This window comes from Enhydra lutris, unplaced genomic scaffold, assembly GCF_002288905.1.
Source record: "Enhydra lutris kenyoni isolate GAN:26980312 unplaced genomic scaffold, ASM228890v2 scaffoldscaffold21, whole genome shotgun sequence".
Lineage (NCBI taxonomy): Eukaryota > Metazoa > Chordata > Mammalia > Carnivora > Mustelidae > Enhydra > Enhydra lutris.
The window spans coordinates 31,943,323-31,968,355 of NW_019154105.1; the positions used below are offsets into that span (position 1 = coordinate 31,943,323).

The 25,033-nt window shown below is 35.8% G+C and overlaps 1 protein-coding gene across 1 annotated transcript in view; it reads left to right on the forward strand.

Annotated features, from left to right (window-relative positions):
- Positions 1-10,725, forward strand: part of LOC111149246 (potassium channel tetramerization domain containing 8) — a 255,815-nt gene extending 245,090 nt beyond the window's left edge. The window contains exon 2 of the mRNA XM_022506204.1: positions 7,897-10,725. Coding sequence (XP_022361912.1) covers positions 7,897-8,357 — 461 coding nt within the window. The 3' untranslated portion in view covers positions 8,358-10,725. The remainder of the gene's footprint in view (positions 1-7,896) is intronic.
- Positions 10,726-25,033: the final 14,308 nt, after the last annotated feature.

A 25,033-nucleotide genomic window follows, 5' to 3' on the forward strand; every position in this document is an offset into this window, starting at 1 on the left:
AGTAGTAGATACTATAGATATTCATAGGAGTAAAGATCATTTTATTTATTTGGTCAAGCAATTACTCTGATTAAGACTTCATGATAGGCTAGAAAGGCAGTTTCTACCTTCAAGGCATTTATGGTTTGAGACTGGGAGACACACTGTAAATAAATAAGTACAATCAAAAGTTAGCAGGTACAGGGTAGATCAAAAGAATGGACCAGTGACTAATCATGTCAGGATGTAGAAAGGAATACCACAACATGTTTAGCTTTCCAAATTACACTTCTTTTATTTTCTTTTTTATTCCTCTTCATAAAAACATTAAGTAATGATGGTAGAGACTGTAGAAAACATAAAGAAATGAGTTTAATTTTTCTCATATAAAAGTTGAACTTTATTTATTCAAATAGCCTTTTACTCTAAGGTGAACTCACCTCCTGTATGGACTTTAAGTTTCAATTTAGTGTGAGAATTTAACTAATAAATTAAAAATAATGCCCATTCCTTAGTTCACTCCAATCACAATTTACTCCTGCTCCCTCCTTCCTGTCCTTTTCAAAAGTTAGTTACCTATGTATTACTGTCACCCTAAGCCTGACTTACTTGTGTGTGTGTGTGTGTGTGTGTGTGTGTGTGTGTGTGTGTGTCCTTCTTGTAACTATCACTATGCCTGGTCCATGATAGGTGCTCAACAAATGTTTAGCAAATCAAAATGGAGTTTTTTCCCTTTTGACTCAACTGCTTAATATCTAAAGATATGTGGTGCTAATATTTAAGATGGATTGGTTCATTCTGTTTAAGTAGCACATAACCATTCACAGACCATTGAATTTAGTACTATTAAAGGGTAATTTTCCTTCTGGGAATTGTGCCTGTTGCAGATGTATTTTACATATTCAGTCTTTTTTATCATCACTAGGCAGGTAAAGAGATTAAAATAAAAGGTATTTTCAAGTGTGCAGTTGTACATGTAGACTGCATTTGGAAATGGCTGTGTATTCCAAGAAAAATATGGAATTATTCAACATGCTTACACCCAGAACTATCCAGAAGTCACCTTTTTTAAAAGATGAAAATATTAATGTTTAATTTCTGTACTACACTAGCCACCCAAATGACTTAGAAAAGCTATAACTTCCTCCATTTTGTATCAGTGTAATAAAACTCAATGGAATTAATCGTAAGCCTGTTTTACCCAATTTTATACTTTTGGCCCATTGTGATACTTTCAATTTGTTTTATTGTGTTTAATGTAATGTTTTTACTATTGCCTCTAATTCACACATTTTAACAACTTAAAAGAGAGCTTTTGTGTTTTATTTTTTCAAATAAGTTCCTTTTAGAATATGAAAATTTAATACTTCATAGCCTCTCAAACCTGTTGGAGAGAACTTCATGGCAAATTGCTTCGACATACGTTCTCTCCTTTCTTAGTATAGCCCTGTGACTAGGTATTTCTGTTCTTATTTCATTTTTACTGAGTAAAAAACTGAGGCCTCAAGGGGCTGAGACAGCTGGAAGCCATGCGTTTGTAGGTACCACCTGTAGAGCCACAGTTAGAGGGGAAGGATTTGGGTCCCTCTGTTCGTTCTCTCAAAATTCAGGTAAGCAAATCAGCCATACTACTGATGGCCAAATCATACAGGATATTTATGCTGAGTAATAATAATTGACATTGTGAACATTTACACATGCCAAGCCCCACCTAAGTGCTTTATATGTGTTAGCTCTTTAAGCCTTACCACGATTTTGTGGAAACAGAGGCACAAAGAAAATCACCCAAGGAAAACACACCTAGTACGTTATTAAACTAGGATGTGAGCCCAGCCAGTCTGCACTGTGATGCCTTAAATGTTATTGTCTTTGCCTGTGTTTCCATGAAAGGAACAGATTTAATGAAACAAATATAAACTGGTAATGTCTTCTAAACTACACTACCTATCAGTAAACTTAGAGAAAGTTATCCTTGAACCATGTAATTCTGTGAAGTACTGTAGTGGAAATTGAATTTGTTTCCACATTCTAAGAGGTAATTTTATTAGTGGTCACTCATTAATTTTTTATATATTTAATATCTGATTAGAATTTTACTGTGTGGAAAATCTCTTCCTATTCATTATATAATTTAGAATTACAGAACTTCATAATATAAATGAATTTAGGGGCCAACCCCAACGTTTTAACAACAAAGACCAAGTTTTAGAGAGGGTCCATGATGGACACAAAACACAAAGCACTTAACCAAGCTCAAAGCCAGATCTTCCAAGGTCATTCCCACACTGAAGAAAAATGTGAGCATAATAAATGAGTATTGTGTGTGTGTGTGTGTGTGTGTGTGTGTGTGCATGTTGTGTACTGACATTGTTTAAAAAAATAATATTTGTAGAGGGGCATGACTTAATTGGCTGACTTGCATGTCTTCTAGGTAAGGCTGTCATTCCCCTGAAAGAGGATCAACTCCTAGATGAAAAATCCTAATCTGTTTAATGGCAAATAGCCAAATGAAAAGATTTAATTACCCAAATACTTTTGGGAAAGTTTCTAGGTATACATATGTATGTATTGGATATTTTTAAATAATTAACTCCTCTTAAAAGTCAAATAAGTAACAGTTTTGCTTATTCATTGATTTGTTGCTCGTTCTAATAATTGCTGGTGAGCTTATTTATGTGATGGAAGAAAGCCCAGCTGGTAAGACCACCAAATTACATTTTGTTTTCTTTTCTTAAACTCTGTCTGATGCTCTAACTTGGAAGGCAACATGCTTTTAAGAAGATAATTTATATATTTATTCTATCACTAGTTGAAGAGACACAGAGAAGCTTCTGACACACATGTTTTTCCCATATATACAGGACTTGGACTTGGTGCTATTTAAATAATTTTTCATCTTGTGCTTAGGACATTTCCTATGGCTTTGGTTCATTGAATGGAATAATGTAAAATTAGAGTTTTAAATTATCCCTGGAAGCCTGCAATTAGCAGGCATTCTCAAGAAACTAAGCAAATAGAGTAAATCATTACTTCCTATGTATTTTGTTCATTTTTCTTAAATTTCATGTCATAAAAAGCCCATAAATCATCTTATTATTGTATCTTAGCTCCAGTTTGAATCCACTAAGTTATCACTACTTATTTAAAATATGCTTAACCAGATTTCAGTAATAATACATAATGTGTTATGCATTATCAAAAATTCTGACATTAATCAAAAGGAAACTATTTGTTCCTGCTGGTGATTTGTACAGAAAACCGTCCTAATATTCTGGACATTCAAAAGGGTGGACAAGATAAAGTTAAACCTTTTCCTTTAAGTCATAATAGAAATAGCTGAACCAAACATCTGAGCCAGACTTACCTAAAGATAATTTATGATATAGAAGAAGTGAGAAATAAAAGTGTGTATTTGCTGTTTCTGGTTAATAATTGGATCTATTCTAAGTTCTTAAAAAAGATGTTCTTAAGATCATAATAAATTCATTTTCCCACATTCTTTTTTTCAGAATTTAAAGTCTGTAGTGGGAGATATTCTAAAGTGTTCATGCATTTTAAACACTCAGTGTTATAAAATATCATAAAATAGCCTGTGAGGGGGCGCCTGGGTGGCTCAGTGGGTTAAGCCGCTGCCTTCGGCTCAGGTCATGATCTCAGGGTCCTGGGATCGAGTCCCGCATCGGGCTCTCTGCTCAGCGGGGAGCCTGCTTCCCTCTCTCTCTCTCTGCCTGCCTCTCTGTCTACTTGTGATCTCTGTCTGTCAAATAAATAAATAAAATCTTAAAAAAAAAAAAAATAGCCTGTGAGCTTCACCAGAGAACTTACTGTGAGCCTCCTCTAGATCCTAACACAGTGCCTGGCTCATAGTGATATTCCATACCACTTCACTGGCTAAACTGCTTAGTGCTTCCTTCACAGAAGTCTTCCTGGGTGTTCTGTCCTGTACTCCAAGAGCAATTCATTTCTGATGTACATACGTTGCATTCTATTGTACTGTGGAGTTTCTGCATTCATCTGTGTATATATTGGGAGGACTGGGAGGAAGCTTATTTCCATGAATAAATTGTAATGCCATTAGGCATAATAATCATATGTTATTTAGTTAGCTAACACATGAACTTTATATAACTCCCCAGCATATGTCATTAAGCATCTTTCTCCCAGTGAATAAAAGCAGAATGAAATATTTGCTCTGGTGGTACCTAATACCCTTTTTCCATGCTGTTTTCCATTCTGATGTTACTTTTCTGCCTTGGTATCTCTATCAAATGCTCTATTCCCCAGCCTCCCCAGCCTATTAACAGAAAAATGATTTCTCATCACTCAATTATCCTTAGATATAAATTGGTTTTCCAGGTATTTGAAGTTAATCTTTTAGTCATTATTGAGAATGAAAATCACACATTCTTCTGTGGGGATTTCTGGTTAAAGTAATGCAGGAGACAGACATAAGAGGTAAAAAGCATTTATTTATATCCTATTTTGGAGTAGACCAGTGGGCCTCATGCTAGCGTGAGGTCACACTCACCCATAAAGATAATTAGATAAATAGATGCTACACCTCCTCCACCACCCTGAGCTCCACATAAACACATACATGCAAACTCTTGAGCAAACTTAAAATCTTCAGAGATGTCCCTAAACATCTGCACATTAGAAAAAAAATTACAATGATGCACTCTGATTGTTGAGATTTATTTTATTAGACCATTTTATATGGTATTTCATTTGATCTCAACCTATGGGGAAAGTACTATTACCCCACTTTACAGATGAGAAAATTGAGGCTTAGAGGAGCTATGTACCTTGCTCAAGGCCACTAGACTATTTTCCATAGAGCTAGAATTTGATTCCAGATCACTAGGGCTTTAAACCCATTTCCATTTCAATATCATTACCACTAAAATCTGATGCCACTGAAACACTGATCCTACAAGTAATGCTGGAGAAGTTGGCTAATGCCAGTGTGGGTCTATTAGTCAGGGTGTCAGAAGAAAGAGAAGGCATATCCAGTTGGGTAATTTGAGAAAAGTTAAATATTGACAGTTTACAACAGAGTGGCAGTACCCTCATGCCTATTACAGTGGACATGGTGAACACTGTAGGCCTGAAGATGTGAACCTCTGTTTAATAGACTATGGAAAGAGAGGTTCCAGAAGGAGGGAGGGAGAGGGAGAGAGGACAGAGCTGCCAGACAGGGCTATGCCTCTTGGTCCAGGAATACAGTGAGATCCTAAAATCCTGGGGGCAGGATGGGATGAGGGCACGGTCTTGCTAGTCTTTATCATTGGCTGAATTCAACTGAAAGCCAGAAGGCAAGGGAGCCTAAGGACATAGTTGTGCCCATCAGCCGCTAAGGAGAAAGGAATGTTGAGAATGGATCTGGCTTAGTAAGCAAAGAGTGTTAATCAGTACATCTTCTCTGCCCCCATCCCTCAGACCCACCCCCATTCTCTCTTACCCTAAGTGAAAATGGCAGAGACTTTAAAAAAAAAAAAAATAGCTGTTAGGTTTTGTGCTCCTTAATCCATGGTTGTGATATTTTTGAAATGTATTGGTGTCCTTTCTTAGAGTTTTACTGTATTGTGAACAAGGGAAGAATGAAATATTAGTTAAGACCTTCCCTCAAACATGTACATCTTCTTTAAAGTTTTGAGGATTTTTTTTTATTTGTTTGTTTTTGGTTATGTCAATTCAGATACAGTTTACATAACAAAAGGTACCCATTTTAGTTACACAATTCTGTCAATTTTCACAAATGTATACTGTCCTAGAGCTAACACTACAGTCAAGATATAGAATATTTCCATCATTCCAAAAAGTTCCAAAGCATTTTTTAATCTTTAATCCCACCCAAGTCAAACTTCATCCTTTTAAATATTTGGTATCCACTTTTGCTTCTTATTGTAAATAGGAAAATTGGTAATATTGCCCAATAGAATGTTACAGATAGTAGATGTTTTTATGGCAAGTACTTTTTTTATAAAAGTTGATTTGTGTCCCCACTTTTCTGAGTATTATAAAGTATTTTTTACTATATCTTAGACTGATTTACTAAATATTACTATACTTATTTACTATATTTATTATTTATATTATAGATTATATTATTTAATATAACATGTACTTATATTTTATATATATTACATAAACTTATATTTTATAATGTTATATAGAATTATATATGTCATATATAATTATATATTATATATATTTTTAAAGATTTTATTTATTTATTTAAGAGACAGAGATCACAAGTAGGCAGAGAGGCAGGCAGAGAGTGAGGAGGGAAGCAGTCTCCCTGTCTGCCGAGCAGAAAGCCCGATGGTATGGGGCTCGATCCCAGGACCCTGGGATTATGACCTGAGCCGAAGGCAGAGGCTTAACCCACTGAGCCACCCAGGCACCCCTATATATTATATATTTATTATTATTTACTATATATAATTCATTTACTATATATTAGACTGAGGAAAGATTCATAATCTTGGCTACAGATTGAAATCACCTAGTTCTATTAAATGGCCCAAAGGCCTGATAGCATCTGATTATAGTGGGATGTTAGGGTTAAGACCAAGGCATCAATAATCTAAGCTTTCCAGATAATTCCATATGTGGTCAAACCTGAGATCCTATAGATCAGACCAATTGTTCTCAACTCTGGCTACACAATAGAATCTTCTGGGCAATTGCTTAAAAATACTGATGCCTTTCCCCACTACCCATTCTGATTTATATGACCTGTTTATAAAAGTTGACTACAGGAAAAAAAATAAGATTTGAGTAACATATTTCTCAGTGGTTGGGCTTTAGTTAATCAAGGGTTTATTATAGTTCTGTGTATCTGGTAGCATTCAGTAAATGTTAAATGGAGGTCCTAATCCCAAAGCAGAGGCAAGAAGAATAAAATATGCTCCCTCTTGGAAGTAAACTGTTTGTGTATTTGAAATAATTATCTTGGCTATCACTTTCTGAAAATTGTCTTCCTAGGTAATTTACCTCAAATGGTAAACCTTGTATTTTAAGAAAATACTGTATTTCAATTTTATTTTTTCATCATACTATTAGGCACATGTATATCTTGCCTCACTTTCATAATTCTCTTCAAGGAAATAGACAGAAAACAAGATTAAGAGACTGAGGATGAGATTTAAACCAATCTCCCACTTGGAAACATAAATGAGGTTATTGAGCCTCTGAACCTGAAGAGTCCTACTATGTAAAATAGAGCAATGGAACTTTCTGCTTTTATAATGTAGATATATACATAAAGGACTCCTAGCCAATAAGTAGAACAAAAATGAACTAAATGTCTCATGAAACAGTTATGGGACTAACAAAATATGTACATATAATATCTTTTTAGATTTCAGGAACTAGTAACTAAAATAACAAAAATCTTCTTTTCAGCATAAAGTTATTTTTTCTTTTTTTTTTTTTAAGATTTTTTTATTTCTTTGACAGACAGAGATCACAAGTAGGCAGAGAGGCAGGCAGAGAGAGAGGAGGAAGCAGGCTCCCCGCTGAGCAGAGAGCCCGATGCGGGGCTCGATCCCAGGACCCTGGGATCATGACCTGAGCTGAAGGCAGAGGCTTTAACCCACTGAGCCACCCAGGCGCCCCCAGCATAAAGTTATTGATGATTTTTTATGGCAGAAATGCTCATTAACAAAGCCCCTAAACTCGATTCTATAAATAATTAATCAGCATCACACATGTTTCAATGTGCATTAATAAAGCTAGGTGTCGTATTTAATCCCTCAAATATAAATTAATGCAACAAACAGTGATTTTTTTTTGAAGATAAATGTTCTTGGGTTAAAATTTTAAAAATATAAAGCTTATTTAATTTGACCTTCCCACTACTCATTTAATTATTCTTCTTGTTTTTTTTTTTTTCTTTTCTTTTCTTTTTAGGACCACCTCAGAAAGTAGTGTCACCTAACCAAGAACATGAAGATAGGAAACATGACAAAGTCACAGATAAAGGAAGTGAAAGTGGGACTTCCTGTAATGAGCTCTCCACTTCCAGCTGTGACAGCCACTCAGAGGCCAGCACTCCCCAGGACAACCCACCCAGTGCCCAGCAGGCAACAGCTCACCAACCCAACACCTTAACATTGGATCGCCCTTCCAAAAAGGCACCTGCGCAATGGATGCCCCCACCAGACAAACGCCGAAACAGTGAACTCTTTCAGACACTCATCAGCAAGTCCCGGGAAACGAATCTATCCAAAAAGAAAGTCTGTGAGAAGCTAAGTGTGGAAGAAGAAATGAAAAAGTGTATTCAGGATTTTAAAAAAATCCACATTCCAGATTATTTTCCAGAGCGCAAACGCCAGTGGCAGTCTGAACTGTTGCAGAAGTACGGCTTATAGTAATCGTCACGTTCCTGCCGTGTTTCAGTGACGTTCGATGTTTACTACAGCGTTGCCGCCTGACTATATCCTAACAATGGTCAGTGTGATTCTTGCTGCTCTTCCTTTTTGTGAACAGTGGACGTGGGACAGTCTTTTCTTTCATTCTTTTTTGTTGTTGTTGTTTTTAGAAATAGGATTTTGAAGAAAGAATAAAAAACAAATGTGAATTCAAAATGGCATATCTGATTCAAACCATTTTGCAAGAATGAAAGTAAAATGTGCATGATCAAGAAGCTTCGAATCTTGGTGTTTTGAACTGTGGTCGACCGGATATGTTTGTCATTTTGTAACTCGCCGAAAACAAATCGTCGTGTCGCTCCAACGAAAATGACAACATGGGTGAAGCAACATCGAGTGAAATGTTCGATGATGGTTTGGGGGACCCAAATCCAAAACTGTTTAAATGTTAATGCAATAAAACAAGTTATTATTTTTGCATGAACACAATGTAACAAATAAATCACAAGACGTAGGGAAGATTTGTTTATTGCTTGGAAAGAAAAAATTACAAAAAAATTAAGAAAAAAAAAGTGTTTTAGGCAAAGCCTGTAAATGTAAACTGTCTAGGAGATTGATTTTATTTGTTCTGGATCTGTGATATTTTTGTGTATGTGTATGGTGTCCTGTATGTTCAGATGGTGTAAATATGCCTTATGCTGTTGTGTTATGGCACTGACATTCATCTATTAATGCTAGTCATGATTATTTCTGTGAAATGAGTCCTTACATCAGGCTGTGAAAATTGGTCTAATGATGCTCTGAAAGATCCTATTATCGTGTTAATCAAAATAATTGAGGGAAATGGTAAAAAGCTTTATGTATTTATTAAAAAAAGGAAAATATATTAGAATTCCTCGATTTCTGTTGACTCTTCTTTAAAAATACTCAATTATCACGTTGTCCTCCATGTTCCTTTAAAATCCCAAGCTGGAGAATGATATGTTCAACTGTAATGTTGACAAGTTAGAATTTTAACATAATTCAAAATGGATATAGAGTCCAATCCAGATAGCCCTGGGATTGATTAATAAACCCTTAACCCACAAGAGAAAAAGACTTCAGTTGAGAATGCACTAAACTTCTAGTCTGGCTGACAACCAGATTGAAAGCTTCTCTAAAAACAATTGGGAAGTTACCTCCTACAAATTAAGAGACAAAAATGTCAATAGCAAGTGGAAAGTTTAGCCTGAATGACAAAAGCTTTCTTCCTGATTGCATGTATGGAAATGAGCTTTCTTACCACAGGCTATAGTTTTTGCCTCACCATCCCTACAGAAAGAAATACATAATATGAAATTTCACTAAGAAAGAGGCTGAGAGAGAAGGTAAAAATATCTTCAAGAATTGTAGAGGTCCACCTCTGTGGTGGGTTAAAACAAAAGTTGAGTAGCACTGGTATTTCTTTAATACTACAAGGAGATAAGCATTATTAACTCAAAAACGTTTTAATCTACATACATTTTTAGGTATTCTTAGATGTCTCAATCTACTATTATATAAAATACCATCTACAGTGGACTATTAAAGAAAACACAGATATGTGATTGAGCTTGAATTAACTATCAGGCTTTCAAGAAAGAGCTACTCTCAAATTCTGCATTTCCTTTTGGGAAGGTTGGGAGTCTTTCCAAGGCCTGATATGGCTGTAACATGCTGGTTAAATGAAAAAAGTTGGTGATTGGATTGGCACAGATCAAATCCCACCTCTACCACTTATGACCTGTGTGATCTTAGGGATAATGGGGATGATATTATTATAAAGAAGACTTAAATGATGTAATTGAAGAAAAGCATCACTACTACCGCTCTTGGAGATAGAGGGAAAAGGGGAAGTGGTGGTCTTACTAGAATCCAGGAACCAAGGCTAACAGATGGAGAACTTGGAATACAGATGAACAAGTTGTCCAGTAAGAACTCTAGCCACTAAAGAGTCACGATCACTTCCACAGATGTCTCCCAAAACAAAAAGGAAGGGGAGGGAGGTGCATGATCTTAGCTTCCCAATATCCCAGCAGATGTTTTCCATTGTTCTAATATGAATGGAAACCAGTTGGTAAAGGAGCCTTGGAAATATAATTTATAGAGGTGATCCCCTTGTGATACAAAGCCCAGCAAGTGATGGACAGCGAATAGATCTGAAAAACACTTTACACCCCGGTCTGTTTTTTCCCAACATAGAACTTCAAGCAGAATTGCAATGGAAGGAATTTAGTAAATGTGGACTATTTCATCTATCCTTAGGAAATAAGAACCCATTTCAATAATAGTCCATTGAACAATTACCATACACCAAGTATTTGGCTCAAAGGTTAACGACACAGTCAGAAATATGAATTACCAGCTATTACTCTTGGGAAGAAACTTATGGTCTGATTCTCCCAAACCATTATGCTTCACCAGAGGCTAGAATCTGGCTGGCCACATTTGGGGTTATAAGGGTATCAAGGAAGGTAGCTAGAATGGAGGTTCTTCCCTAAACAAAAGGAGACTCCAGACTTAAATATGAGTCAGGCTAAAACTGATGTATAAATCTTCTTTTCCAAAGAATCAGGAGATAAAATCTGGAGGATCACCAAAAGCCAAAAGTGCTCAAAGCTGATGCTGAAGTTGAGTATTTATGGAGAGTAAATGTATTTTGGGGCTCACATATATACTCTTTGAGTATTTATGGAGTCCACGTGTTTGTTTGCTACAGTAGACACTCAACTTGTGATCTGATGTCTTATTGTTGTTATTGTAAATGGAAACATATTGAGTACTAAAATCAGAACAAGATGTAAAAGTTAATTGTGAGATATTCAAGTTTGAAGTGGACTAGACCTATTTTTCCCAATTTCTCCCACTAAATATAACTAAAAACCCTAGATCTATATAAACACACTTAAGAGACTCTGAAAGACTGAGAGAAGAAGGAAAGGTAGGTAGGGATATTGGGACCCAAAGAACAACATGGTGATGAGTTTCCTGGGTTTTCTTTTGATCATATACCCCAATCTTGGAGCTGAAGAAGTACCCAGGAACCCAGAAAGAGTTTCAGGTGCAGACAAAACACACACACACACACACACACACACACACACACACACACACAGAGTCCTGCTCTCTCTAGCCACAGGGCCAAGAAAGGACAGCCTAGGAACTTAGCAAAACAGAAAAAGTTTAGACAGTAACTGCTATGCCTTTTAAGTTTGCAGGTAAATGGACACAACTGCATTACATAGTAATTTTAAGTCTCCCCACTTTTTAAATAAAGATCTATTTATTTATTTGAGAGAGACAGAGCAAGCAGGGGAAAGGGAAATGGGAGAGGGAGTGAGAAAATCTCAAGCAGACTTCCCACTGAGCATGGAGCCTAGGGACCATGACATCATGACCTAAGCTGAAATCAGGAGTCAGATGCTTACCCAACTGACCCACACAGGCACTCCAAGATTGCCACTTTTTTAAAGACTTTCTTAGAGTGGTTTAAGTTCACAGAAAACCCAAGAGGAAGGTATAGAGATTGCCTATGTACCCCCTGTCCCATCCATTCCTAGCCTCCTCCACTATCAACGTCCAGCACCAGAGAGGTACATTTGCTACAATCGATGGACCCACATTGACGCATCTGATCTTTTTACTATCTATAAGGGTTTGCCTTTTCCATAACATTACATAGTCAGAATTATATAGTATATTGACTTTTCAGATTAGCTTCTTTAAGTTAGTAAAATACATTCAAGTTTCCTCCATGTATTTTTGCGGCTGAATAGCTCATTTCCTTTGAGTGCTGAATTATATTCCTTTGTTTGGATGTCTCACAGTTTGTCCATTCACCTTACTGAATGACAACGTGGTCACTTTCAAGTTATGGCAGCTATGAATGAGCTGCTGGAAACATCCACGTACAGGTTTTTGTGGGGACGTAAGTTTTCAACTCCTTTGGGTGGATAAATGCCAAGGAATGTGATTGCTGGATCATACGGTAAGATTATATTTGGTTTCGGAAGGATCCATCAGATGGTCTTCCAAAGTAGCTGTGCCATTCTGCATTTCTGTCAGCAGCGAATAAGGCTTCCTATTGTTTCACACCTCGGCTTTGTTTGGTATTGCTGGTGTTCCAGATTTGGGCCATTCTAATAGGTTTGTTGTAGTATTTCATTGTTGTTGTTTTTTTTTTTAAAGATTTATTTATTTATTTGACAGACAGAGATCACAAGCAGGCAGAGAGGCAGGCAGAGAGAGAGAGGGAAGCAGGCTCCCTGCTGAGCAGAGAGCCCGATGCGGGGCTCGATCCCAGGACCCTGGGATCATGACCTGAGCCAAAGGCAGAGGCTTAACCCACTGAGCCACCCAGGCGCCCCAGTATTTCATTGTTTTTATTTGTATTTCCCTGATTACTAATGTGAACTATCTTTTCACTTCTTTTTTTTTTTTTCCATCTGTATAACTTCTTTGGCGACATGTCTGTTAGGGTCACTGGCTCAGTTTTTAATCAGGTTGTTTGTTTTTTATTGCTAAATGTTAAGAATCCTTTGTATATTTTGGATAACAGTCCTTTATCAGACACTTCTTTTGCAAAAATTTCTCCTAGTCTGTGGCTTGTTCTATCATTCTCTGGACATTGTGTTTCACAGAGTAGAAGTTTATCATTTTTTTAAACATTTCATTTATTCATTTGAGAGAGAGAGACAAAGAGTACAAATGGGTGGAGGGGCAGAGGGAGAGGGAGTAGCAGACTTTCTGCTGAGTGGAGAGCCCCATGTGGGGCTCAATCCCAGGACCCCGGGATTATGACCTGAGCTGAAGGCAGACACTTAACAATCTGAGTCACATAGGTGCCCCAGAAGTATTTCGTTTTTTAAAAAGTTTGATGAAGTCCAGCTTATCAATTATTTCTTTCATGGATATTGTATTTGGTGATGCATCTAAAAATTCATTATCATACTCGAGGTAACTAGGTTTTCTTCTGTTATCTTCAATCTAAGAGATCTGTAGTTTTTCATCCTACATTTAGGTCTGTGATCCATTGTTTTTTGGTCTGTTATTCATTTTGAGTTAATTTTTGTGAAAGGTATAAGGTTTGTGTCCAGATTGATTTTTTTGCATGTGGATGCTCAGTTGTTTCAGAACAATTTGTTCCATTAAAAAAAAAAAAAAGCTCCATTGTATTGCCTTTACTCTTTTATCAAAGATAAGTTGACTATATTTATATAGGTCTATTTGGGAGATCTCTAGTTTATTCCTTTGATCGATTTGTCTATGTTTTCACCAATACCACACTGTCTTGATTAATGTAGCTTTATAGCAAATCTCGAAATTGGATAGTGCCAGTCATTTTTGTTCTTCTTCAAAATTGTGTTGGCTACCAAGTCTTTTGCCTCTCAATATAAACTTTAAAAATGGTTTGTTGATATCCACCAAAAAACACACACAAAAAAACAAAAAACCCAGAAAACCTCTCTGGAATTTTTATTGCGATTGCATTGAATCTGTAAATCAAGTTGGGAAGAACTGACATCTTTGCAATATAGAGTCTTCTGTCCATGAACACGGACTATCTCTACTTATCTAGTTCTCACTTGATTTAATTCATCAGAGTAGTTTTTCTCATATAGATTTTGTACCAATTTTGTTTGATTTATATTTAAGCATTGAATTTCGGTAGTGTTAATGTAAATTGCAGTGTGTTTTTTATTTCAAATTCCACTTGTTCATTGCTGGTATATCAGAGCCATCCACTCTTTGAAGAATAAAATCCAAACAATCAGGTATCATATTGTAGACCATCAATAAAGTCAGCTTACCTTTCTTGAGCAACAAAGCACTTAAACTTAGCAATTTATAAACAATAATCATTTTTCAACTCATGATTCTAAGGATTGGCAGTTTGGGCTAAGATCAACTGGGCTGTTCTTCTACTGATCTCACCTGGGCTTACTCACCTAGACAATGTATTGGTAATTGTCAGCTGCTAAATAATCTATAATGACCTCATTCCATTTTTGGCCATTGAAGAGCTTCAAGAGTGTGAGGCCAAAGGTTGTATGGCTTCGAGGTTGTAAGGCTTCTGGAGGCTGGGCTCGAAACTAATACAATATCACTTCCCCTTCATTCTCTTCATCAAAGCAAGTCTTCTCAAATTCAAGGTATATGAAAATATATACTACCTATTCATGAGAGGAACAACAAAGAGTTTCTGACCATCCGTAATGTATGGATCCAATCTGTCTTTTCCAGATTCACATCTAGAAGCAAACCCTGCACACCAGTTATTAGTCACTTGCTAAGGCTAAAAATTGTCACCCCCCCAACACTCATACATGCATACAAACTTCATTCACACTCGAAATCTTGCCCATCTTACACATTTCAATTCAAATGGCACCACTCTCCAAAGCTTGCTTTAATTCCTCGGGGAAGAATTATTAATCATTCCATTTTCAGACATCTCAGACCTTTTAAAAAATATCCTGCTGACTTGATGTACATGTCAGGTTTTATAATATAAAAGAATAAGTATATAAATTTGTATTTCCCAATAGTTTGAAAGATTTTTCATATAGTTAAGAGCTTAATTTTCTTTGAATGAGGAGAAATGAGTACAAAGTTTTTAGCACACAGTAGGTATTAATAATTTTGGCAAATAAATAAATACACTTTTCAAGGTAAAATTCTCTCCAGCAGTCCTTGACAGATTCTATTCCTGTCTCACTACCTGCTAAAAGCTATTTTGCAATGTTTTCAGGCCAGATTCCACTCACTGGTCCTCAGTGCTAATCTCTCACAGAGAGATTTACTCAAATGAATATTTTAAAAATATTTCAGTTTATTCCAATTTGGATGAATGTGGTTTTAGCATCTCCCGCTAGAGATTCAGTGACTAGGCCTTAAAATCATGTCTCCCCCACAGGGTTTAACCTTTTGTTTAGCATACAGTTAGCATAACCTGTGACCATGTAGATTGGTATTTTTAGTTCAGGTTAGTTAAGTAAATCCTATGAAAGAATAGTTATATTCATTTTAAAAGGATGCAGTTTGGAAGAGTTTTCTATAAAGCCCTTAAACATCAAATCGATTTTCGTCAAAAGTATTCTCTCTTCCCATTATTTAGTCCTAAAAACATTCACTTTGAAGCATAACATACATAAGCTAACAGATCCCAAACCTGCAGGGTTGAAAGAATCTTAAAAGTCATGTACGTTTTCTATATAAATGAATTCAAAGCAATCTGGGCCTATTTCTAGAGTGCCTACTACGAGCAGGGCACTTTACTAGATGTAAAGAAGATACAGCAGTAAATAAGCAATAATAAAAATGCCTAAGAGCATATAGATTTAATTTCAACCATACGATGTGTACACAATCACCATAATAAAGTGTAGGCAGTGGCATGGGCTATAATAAAAGCACAAATATTGCTACATAGATTTAGAGGAAAGAGACAGCTTTATGGTAGAAGTAGAATTTGAGCTTGGATGTGAAAGAAGAGGGATTTGGATTTGTACATACAAGGATGTTGTAAAAGAGATTGCAGGAAGCAAGTCTTCAGTATATAAGAAGGCCGCAGTAGGCGAAAATATTATAGAAAAATTTTCACACAAAAATAATCATCGAATATACTTTTGAATATAGCTTTTTTAAATGAATAAATCCTCTTTATGTTGAAGAATATATTAAGGAAGACTATTCCAGAGTACATCCTCATAACTAAATTCTTATACACGCCCAGCCTGTTTTTCTGCATGGCCCACAGTCTCTAATTACAGCAGCAGGGAGTTAAGGTAGAAGCAAATTAAGTTTTCTTTAAAATGCTGTTAAGAGGGGTACCTGGGGTGCTCAGTCCCTTAAGCATCTGCCTTCGGCTCAGGTCATGATCCCAGGGTCCCGGGATTGGGGCCTATATTGGGCTCCCTGCTCAACAGGGAGCCTTTTTCTCTCCCTCTCTCTGAAGCTTCCCCACTGCTTGTTCTCTCTCAAATAAGTAAATTAAAAAAAAAAAAAAAAAAAAAAACTTTAAAAATAAATAAATAAATAAAATGCCATTCAGAGACTGAAATGGAAACTAATTAAAATGAATGAAAAGAAACAAGTGGAGGGGCGCCTGGGTGGCTCAGTGGGTTAAGCCGCTGCCTTCGGCTCAGGTCATGATCTCAGGGTCCTGGGATCGAGTTCCGCATCGGGCTCTCTGCTCAGCAGGGAGCCTGCTTCCCTCTCTCTCTCTCTCTCTCTCTCTGCCTGCCTCTCTGTCTATTTGTGATCTCTGTCTGTCAAATAAATAAATAAAATCTTTAAAAAAAAAAAAAAAGAAACAAGTGGATTAGAACTCAGACCAACAAAACATTTTTTTTTTTTTCCTGGGGAGGAATATTTTAATCTAACATTGTTTAGAATTGTGGCTGCCTGGTGAGAATAAAAAGTGGGTTAATTGATAGTTGGATTTATTGGCATTTTACAATTATCTACTTTTATTGCCCACACCTGGGACAATCAGTCTCGTCATTGATGCTTGAAATCAATGGCAGTTCAATGCAGAAGACAAACTAGGAATTATGGTACAGTTTAACAAGCACTAAACTAGAGGCATTTAAAAGGATTCTCTACTGCAGATACAAGTTCACACCTTCATCGTGTTCCACTTCCACATCAGTAATAAGGACTACAACTGGTCTGCCTTCAACGTTTGTCCTTCTAGTCCATCCTCCACACTGCCAGAAATGTGATCTTCCTGCCACACAAATCTTTCATATTCTCTTCTTAAAACCCTTCATCTCACTGCCTATGAGGAGAAAGACCTTACATGCTACCTTACATAATTAATGAAGACTCCATTTTCTGCTTGTTCTCTTTCTTCAGTTTTATCACCATGTATAAATGCATGCACACATGTAACATTTTTTTCCAGCAATTTCTGACTATGAGCTATCGAGTGAAATTTGCCACTTCTTCCTTTGTGTCCACCAATATAGTTATTACGACAGGGACAACATTCATTATCTGATGTGAATGTTCTCGTCTGCTTCTCCCAAACTAAAGAGAGTTTGCCAGCTCAGTTCTCACCTACTTGGCAAACCAGAATAAACAGAGATTGAGAATGCAAGAAACACAATATACAGCTTTTTCCTACCATATTTTCCCACTTTTCCTTTAGGCTTTGTTTTCATGGCAGACTAAGTAATAAAAATAAAATATGGCCATTTCTCAAACCCTTATGAAATAATGGGCCTCTTACCAAAAACATTAGAGCTGAATCTGAGAAGTCTCTGCATCTATGTTAGTAAAAGGATGAACCTTACGAATTCAACTGGATAGTTAAAAATTAAGTGAATAAAAGAGAAAGCATTAGATTGGGGATGGGGTGGGTGATGGAGTGAATACTAGACTTGAAATCTCAAGAAATCAAAGCATGATCTCAAAAAGACTAGTTGCATATGCAAACCAGAAGGAACAGAGAGTGTGGTCACAGAGAGGGATTGTTTTAATTGGTGATTTCAGGTTTTAAAGAGAATCCAGAAGTGCCAAAATCATTTGAATCTACTTACCCCAAATTTCTTCACTAAGGGTTTGACTTCCGTAATTCTGACACCATTGCATGATTGATTAATCAATCCCTGAGTGCTCTCCCTACGTCCTATCAAGTAAATAACCCATATCAGGCAAGATTATTCTTCATAACTCACTCAAAACTCTCGGTGGCTCCTTGTCTGCCTCCAGATTATATCCAAATGCCCAGTCTCTTAATCCCAGTTCTCTCTCCACTCACCACACTTTATTTCACTGTCCCAGTCCCTAATTCCTATCAGCCTCAGTTCCAGTGAGACATAGCCTCTTCCTGTTTGTTTGTTTCTGCTGTTTCTATTCTCCAAATTTGGAATTTCCTTTTCCCTCTATGGTTTTTCATATGAAGTCAATAACCCCATCAAAGTCCAGATAAATGCATTATAGCAAACGTTGCTTGGGTTCAAATCCTATCTCTACCACATAGTAGCTGTATGTAACATGGTGATGGTAATGGAGTCCATCCTAAGAGTTGCTGTGAAAATTTAATATACATAAGGCACTTTAAATAATATTTGGCATTGGTCAAAAACCTTTTGAACTACCTATAAAAAGACCTTCTTGCCATGAAGGTATTTTCTTACTTGAAGTTTTTTTAGTAGAGATATGTGATTGTTATATCTCCAAATAGTTTCACATGTTCCCTTAGATTCATTCTATAATTATACAAAAGGAGAGTTATAATCTCTGCTATTTTTGTATTTATTATCTTTAAGTGGTATTTTGTACAATTAGGTACTTAATAAATGCTTATAATCAATTAAATATCAAATATCCAAATAAAGTAATATAAATGAACAAATGAATACATTAATGAATCCATGAATGAATGAATGAGAGAGTAAACAAAGTAGCATGAATTTGTAAGGTGAAACTTCAAGACAGATGAATGATCTCAAATAAATGCCCAGTTTGTTCAGCTATAGGATGTTAATTTTTTACTCAGGCTGCAACTTTAAGACTCCTGAGTTATGGCCTCCCATTAACTATTCATCAACTTTCTGATTCAGAAAACCAAAGCTTATCTATTTTTCATCATTATAGCTGCTCCTTGTTTGTTAATAAAATTAATTTGTGATATAAACTTTTGAGAAAATGTTCTAATTTACAGAGGTTTCAAAAGCATAGCTAAACTTGATAAAGATCTGTGTGCTGAGGTAATTTAAAAAAAATAAACTCTGACACAATCAATGTTGACATTTTGGGAGCTTATCCATGTAAATATTTGCTCTATCTAAGATTTAAATCTATCTATATCAGTGAGTAAAACTGAATTATCTAAATGCAAATAAATATACTTTGAGATCCTGCTAAAGAATGTTTTTGGGGGTGCTCTTGTTCCAAAGATAACATTTCTCCTAAATTTTGCTTAATATTATGATACCTCATTATCCGATTATTTTCAATGTACTTAAAAACTGACATCAAAATGAATTTATTCTCTCTCTTATTTAGTGGACAAATGCTATTTGTGTTTCTTTTTTTAAGATGTAATTCACTTACCATAAAATTCGCACTCTTACAGTATACAATTCAGTGGTCATTAGTATATTCACAATGTTGCAAAACCATCACCCCTATCTATTTCAAGAGCATTTTCATCATCCTATAAAGAAAGTACACACCCATTAGCAGTCATTTCCCAATGCCCTTTTTTCCCCACCAGCCCCTTGGCAATCACTAAGCTACTTGTTGTCTCTCTGGATTTGCCTATTTTGGACATTTCATATATATGATTCTATATATGTGGCCTTTTGTATGGAGCTCCTTTCATTTAGCATAACGTTTTCAAGGTTTATGGATGTTTATCATGAATCATTTATTTTGAAGGCTGAATCATATTTTATTGTGTGGATATAGGACATTTTGCTTATCCATTTATCAGTTGATGGACATTTGGGTTGTTTCCACTCTTTGGATATTATAAATGATGCTGCTAGGAAGATTTGTGCATACTTTATTGAGAAAACATATGTATTCAATACTTTGGGGGATAAACTTAGGAGTGGAATTACTGGATCATATGGTGACTTTATATTTAACTTTTTGAGGGACTACCAAAAGCTTTTTCACAGTGGCTGCAACAGTTTACATGCCTACACGTGGTCTGTGAGGGTTCCAATCTTGACATCCTCAACAACATTTATTATTGTCTGTCTTTTTGATTATAGCCATCCTAGTAGGCATGAAGTGATACTTTGTTGTGGTTTTGATTTGCATTTCCCTAATGATTAATGATGGTGTGAATCTTTTTATGAGCTTATTTGCCATCTGTATATCTTTTTTTTTAATGTTTACTCAAGCTCTTTGCTCACTTTTAATTGTATAGTTTATCTTTTCATTAAGTTTTAAAAGTGTTTAACATATTCTAGATACTAGATCCTTATCAAATAAAGGATCTGCAAACTTTTTAAAAAATGTTTAAACCAATAAGTCTCCTAGTCATTACCAAAAGGCTTTGTGTGCATGATAAATCATACCTTCAACACTCAACAGATTATTATTCCATTTTGTTTTTCACTTACTGCTTTCACAGAGCCTGAAGGTCAGCCAGTGGTGAGAGTTTGGGATTTTCTCAGGTTCCTCCTAGGCATATATACAGCCCTATTGCACACAGCCCTACAAATTCATGTGGACTTGTAGATTTCCAAAATAAGCTGGAACTTCATATTTCTTTTTGTAAATTAATTAATTAATTTACTATTTTATTTTATTTTATTATTTTTGGAACTTTTCAAAGTCCCCTCTGGACGTGTCATTCCCTAGCTTTTCTTTGAAATTATTTTGGTCAGTTTGTTGTTTGCCTCAACTGTTACTATGATAGGTGGTTATGATAATAAAAATTGCCACTGATTATTTTCAACAACACCCTCAAAAAAAGACTGTTCACACTAGAAGAAGTCTGAGTCAGGTCAAATAAAAACAAGCCTTGCCAGTGAGATTTTCTAGGAAACCAAAGGAATTGTACTTTGGAAGAACTCCAGCCCCATTTCATTCCCTCCTGAAGATACTAAACTTCTGGTTTTCATTTTGATTGTCAACTGTTGGTTTTCAAGGCCAGCACAGACCCAGGAGAGAGAGGTCTGGGTATCGATCAGGTGGAAATGCCATAACACTTACTCTTATTACTGAGATTCAGTAAAATCTTGAATTAAAGACTCCCTAAATTGTTGCAAGTTTTGGTTAACTTCCAATGTTTTTTTTTTTTTAAGTTGATTTTTACCACTTTTGTCAATTTTCTCATTGCTTCTTTGGAGAAAAGGATTTTTTAGAGGTTCTTACCCATTCCTATTCTATCAGTGTTCTGAAATTTAACACCATCTTAATGTTTGTCCTTTCTGAGAAACTTTTTCATAAATAGGAAATTGCACGCTTGCTATGCACAGAAAATCTGTGCTTATCCAGTGGTATTATACAGAATCTTACAGGGTCAAGCCATTCTCTCCAGTCTTCTCAGACAACCTAATTCAAATTCAACATAATTTGACTCCTACAGAACAGAAACCACAGGAACAATCATTTTCCTCTTTAGTTATATTTTTGCTTCTTGATTTTATCACTCTGAGATTGTATTATAATCCTATGATGAATTATGCACCATGCGAAGTAAGAGTGCGGTGGAATAACATGAATCTAAGAATCTGTGACATGTCGAAAGCTGTGCTTCTCATAACTGAAAACACTGGCAGTTCTCATCTAATGATAATAAAAACACTGACTGTTATATCTGGATTTCTTTGCCTGGACAAAAACTGATAGTGATCAGTAAAAAAATCCATTTTTCATAACTGCTTTCATTGTTCTAGAGTTTCCTGCATTCTAAATGGCGTAATTATCACCGCCCTGGGTACCTGAAATCAGGTGCCCGCATGATAAAGGCCTAGCTGGGAGCTGCCACACTAAGTAATCAATCCAATCACTTCAAAAGAGCTCACATCTAGTCCTGATGAGACTGACTGCAGTAGAAATTTGCTATTTAGAATAGTCACCTTTCTCAAAACAATTGTCAATGGGGGGATTATTTAACGTGGGAAGTTCTGTTAAGGAAACAAGATCTCCACCGACCGGCCGATGTAGCAGGTTCCAAGGGTTGGGGAGGATCCATCTTACCTTGAACAGGATGTACGGATATTCGGGGACTGTCGTAGAATGAGAGAGCCTAATGTCTTTTAGAAACTTATTTTTAATTAGTCCTTTTCAATTGGAAGGCCAAACAGAATGTTTTTGATATAACAGTAACAAACTGTTAGTCGAATTAAATTGTTAGCATATTTCAGAGGCTGTCTTCTCCCTTCTCCCTCATGACTTCCAACACCCTCAGACTTTTCCCTGTTTGAACTAGGACAGGACACGTCCGAGAACAAAGCCATTTCATAATCACATAGAACTACTGATGTTCTGTGTTAATATTTCAGAGTAAAATTCTGAATATGCCTATACACAAAACACAAATCAATCCAATATAAAACTAGAATCTTGTTTTTTTTTTTTTTTAAGATTTAATTAATTTATTTATTTAATTTCAGAGTGAGTGGGGGGATAGAGAGCTGAGTGGGGAGGGCCAGGGGTAGGAGAGGAAAAGAATCTCAGGCAGGTTCTTTGCTGAGCAGATGTGGGGCTCTCTCTCAGGGTTCTGAGGTCATTACCTGAGTGAAAACCAAGACTCAGGTGCTTAACCAACTGAGACACCCAGGACTCTCAAACTAAAATCTTTCTAATACTAAATAAATTGTCACTGAGAAATCTATTTTTTGCCACCTGGAGACAGGAAAAAAATGAAGCGTGCCATAAATACTTTATTTTATATTCAGCAATCTTGGCTTTTAACAATCATCACTGCAATCCTATATAAACAATATTTATTATCCCAATGAAAGGTTTAGGTAATTATTCCTAGGATTAAAAAGAAAAAAAAGTTTCTTTAAGTCATTTAATGCTTTTAATGTTTAACTGAAAAGCTGAAATGATTTCTTAAATTTATTTTTAAAGCAGAGCATCCTATATACCCCCTTTGTTAGTGGAAATCACCTACAGGTGGAGAATAGACAGATCCTGTGTTCAAATTAGTATGAAATTTAAGGTTCACATGTGCTGTTGTTAATGTCTATACTGAAACAGTTGTTTGTGTAACAAAGTTAAGGACATAGTTGAAATTTTTATTTCAAGTAATCAGTTTCCTATACTGATTAAGTGTGCCTTTCCACTATATCCATCACTGCATTTGTCTGTTCTCTGTGGGCAAAATATTAATTCTTATATTTTAAATAGTCATTCCATAAAGAATTATTAATGTAGGAAATACCCCATAGGTTGTCATTATGAACTTGTCATACTGGGTTTTGAACTATTTGTTTTTTTACTGGGTAGTTAAAAAAAAAAAAAAAAAGCTAACTGGAACACTGACTAGAGAACCATTCATTTTTTTTTATTCATATAAGTACCCAACCATTTTATTTGCACATTCATTGATTTGTTATCAATTTTTGCTTATTTTATTTTTATTTTTGTTTTCATTTTTTATTTGATTACCAAATTAGACATCAATGGGTAAGAAAGATGCAGTGGCCTCACAGAGTTTTACATCAATAAATAATGCTGATGTAAGGAAAGCTAACAAAATAGAAGCACAGAAGCCACAGGAGAGATCATGTGGATCTTAAATTATCTGACAGAAAAAGGGAAGTCTCCCGGAAGACATCTGGCCTGTATCTGAAGAATTAGTTGGATTTATCTAGAGAGGAAGTGAAGGGGATGACACAGTGCTTTTGTGGAGAGAATAATACTTTCAAATTCAACAGAGAGGCTTGAAGGAATAAGATAAGAAATCCAGAAGATGGAATGTAGAAGGATGAAGCCATAGTAGTCGGTGGAGACCTGAGCCTTTTGATCCATATTAAAGATTGTACATTTTTCCTATGGACAATGGGAAGCCAATGAAAGTCTGGAATTTGAAGAGTATGTGAAGTTTTTAGAATATCACTGTGTTTATATAGGAAGGAAAGTAAGAGTTTGTGTATGACCAGATGGAATTCTCTCATAGTAATCCAGAGGGGAAATTATCTATTTAAACAGGGTGATATAATCTCTCTATGATGCAGATAAAACATTTGATAAAATGTGGCATCCATTTTCATAAAAAACCTTAATGAGGTAGATATAAATGGGAGATACCTCAACATCATGAAAGCCATATACAAAAGACCCACAGCTAATATCATCCTCAATGGGGAAAAACTGAGAGCTCTTCCTCTCTGGTCACAAGACAGGAATGTCCACTCTCACCATTACTACTGAGCATCGTACTAGAAATCTTAGCCTCAGCAATCAGACAACAACAAATAAAGAAATAAAAGATATCCGAATCAGCAATGAAGATGCCAGATTTCACTAGCTGCAGATGACATGATACTCTATGTAGAAAGCCCTAAAGACTCCATTCAGAAATTGCTAGAACTAATACATGAATTCAACAAAGACGCAGGATGTAAAACTAATATATAGAAATCTGTTGCACATCTATACACCAATAATGAAGCAGCAGAACAAGAAACAAGGAATCAATCCCATTTATCATTCTACCAAAACCTATAAGACACCTAAATATTAACCTAACAAAACTGTACTCTGAAAACTATAGAACACTTATGAAAGGAATTGAAGAGGTCACAAAGAAAAGGAAAAACTTCCATGATCGTGGATTAGAAGAAAAAAAAATTGTTAAAATGTCTATATTACCCAAAGCAATCTACACATTCAATGCAATCCCTATCAAAATACCACCAGTGTTTTTCACAGAACTAGAAAAAATAATCCTAAAATTTATGTAGAACCACAGAAGACCTCAAATAGCCAAGGCAATCCTGAAAAAGAAAAGAAAAGCTGGAGGCAGTACGATTCCAGACTTCAAGCTCTATTTCAAAGCTGTATTCATCAAGACAATATGGTACAGGCACAAGAAAACAGGCACATAGATCAATGGAGCAGAATAGAGGACTCAGAAACTCAGAAATGGACCCACAATGATATAATCAACTAATCTTCAACAAAGCAGGAAAGAATATCCAACGGAAAAAAGATCATCTCTTCAACAAGTGGTG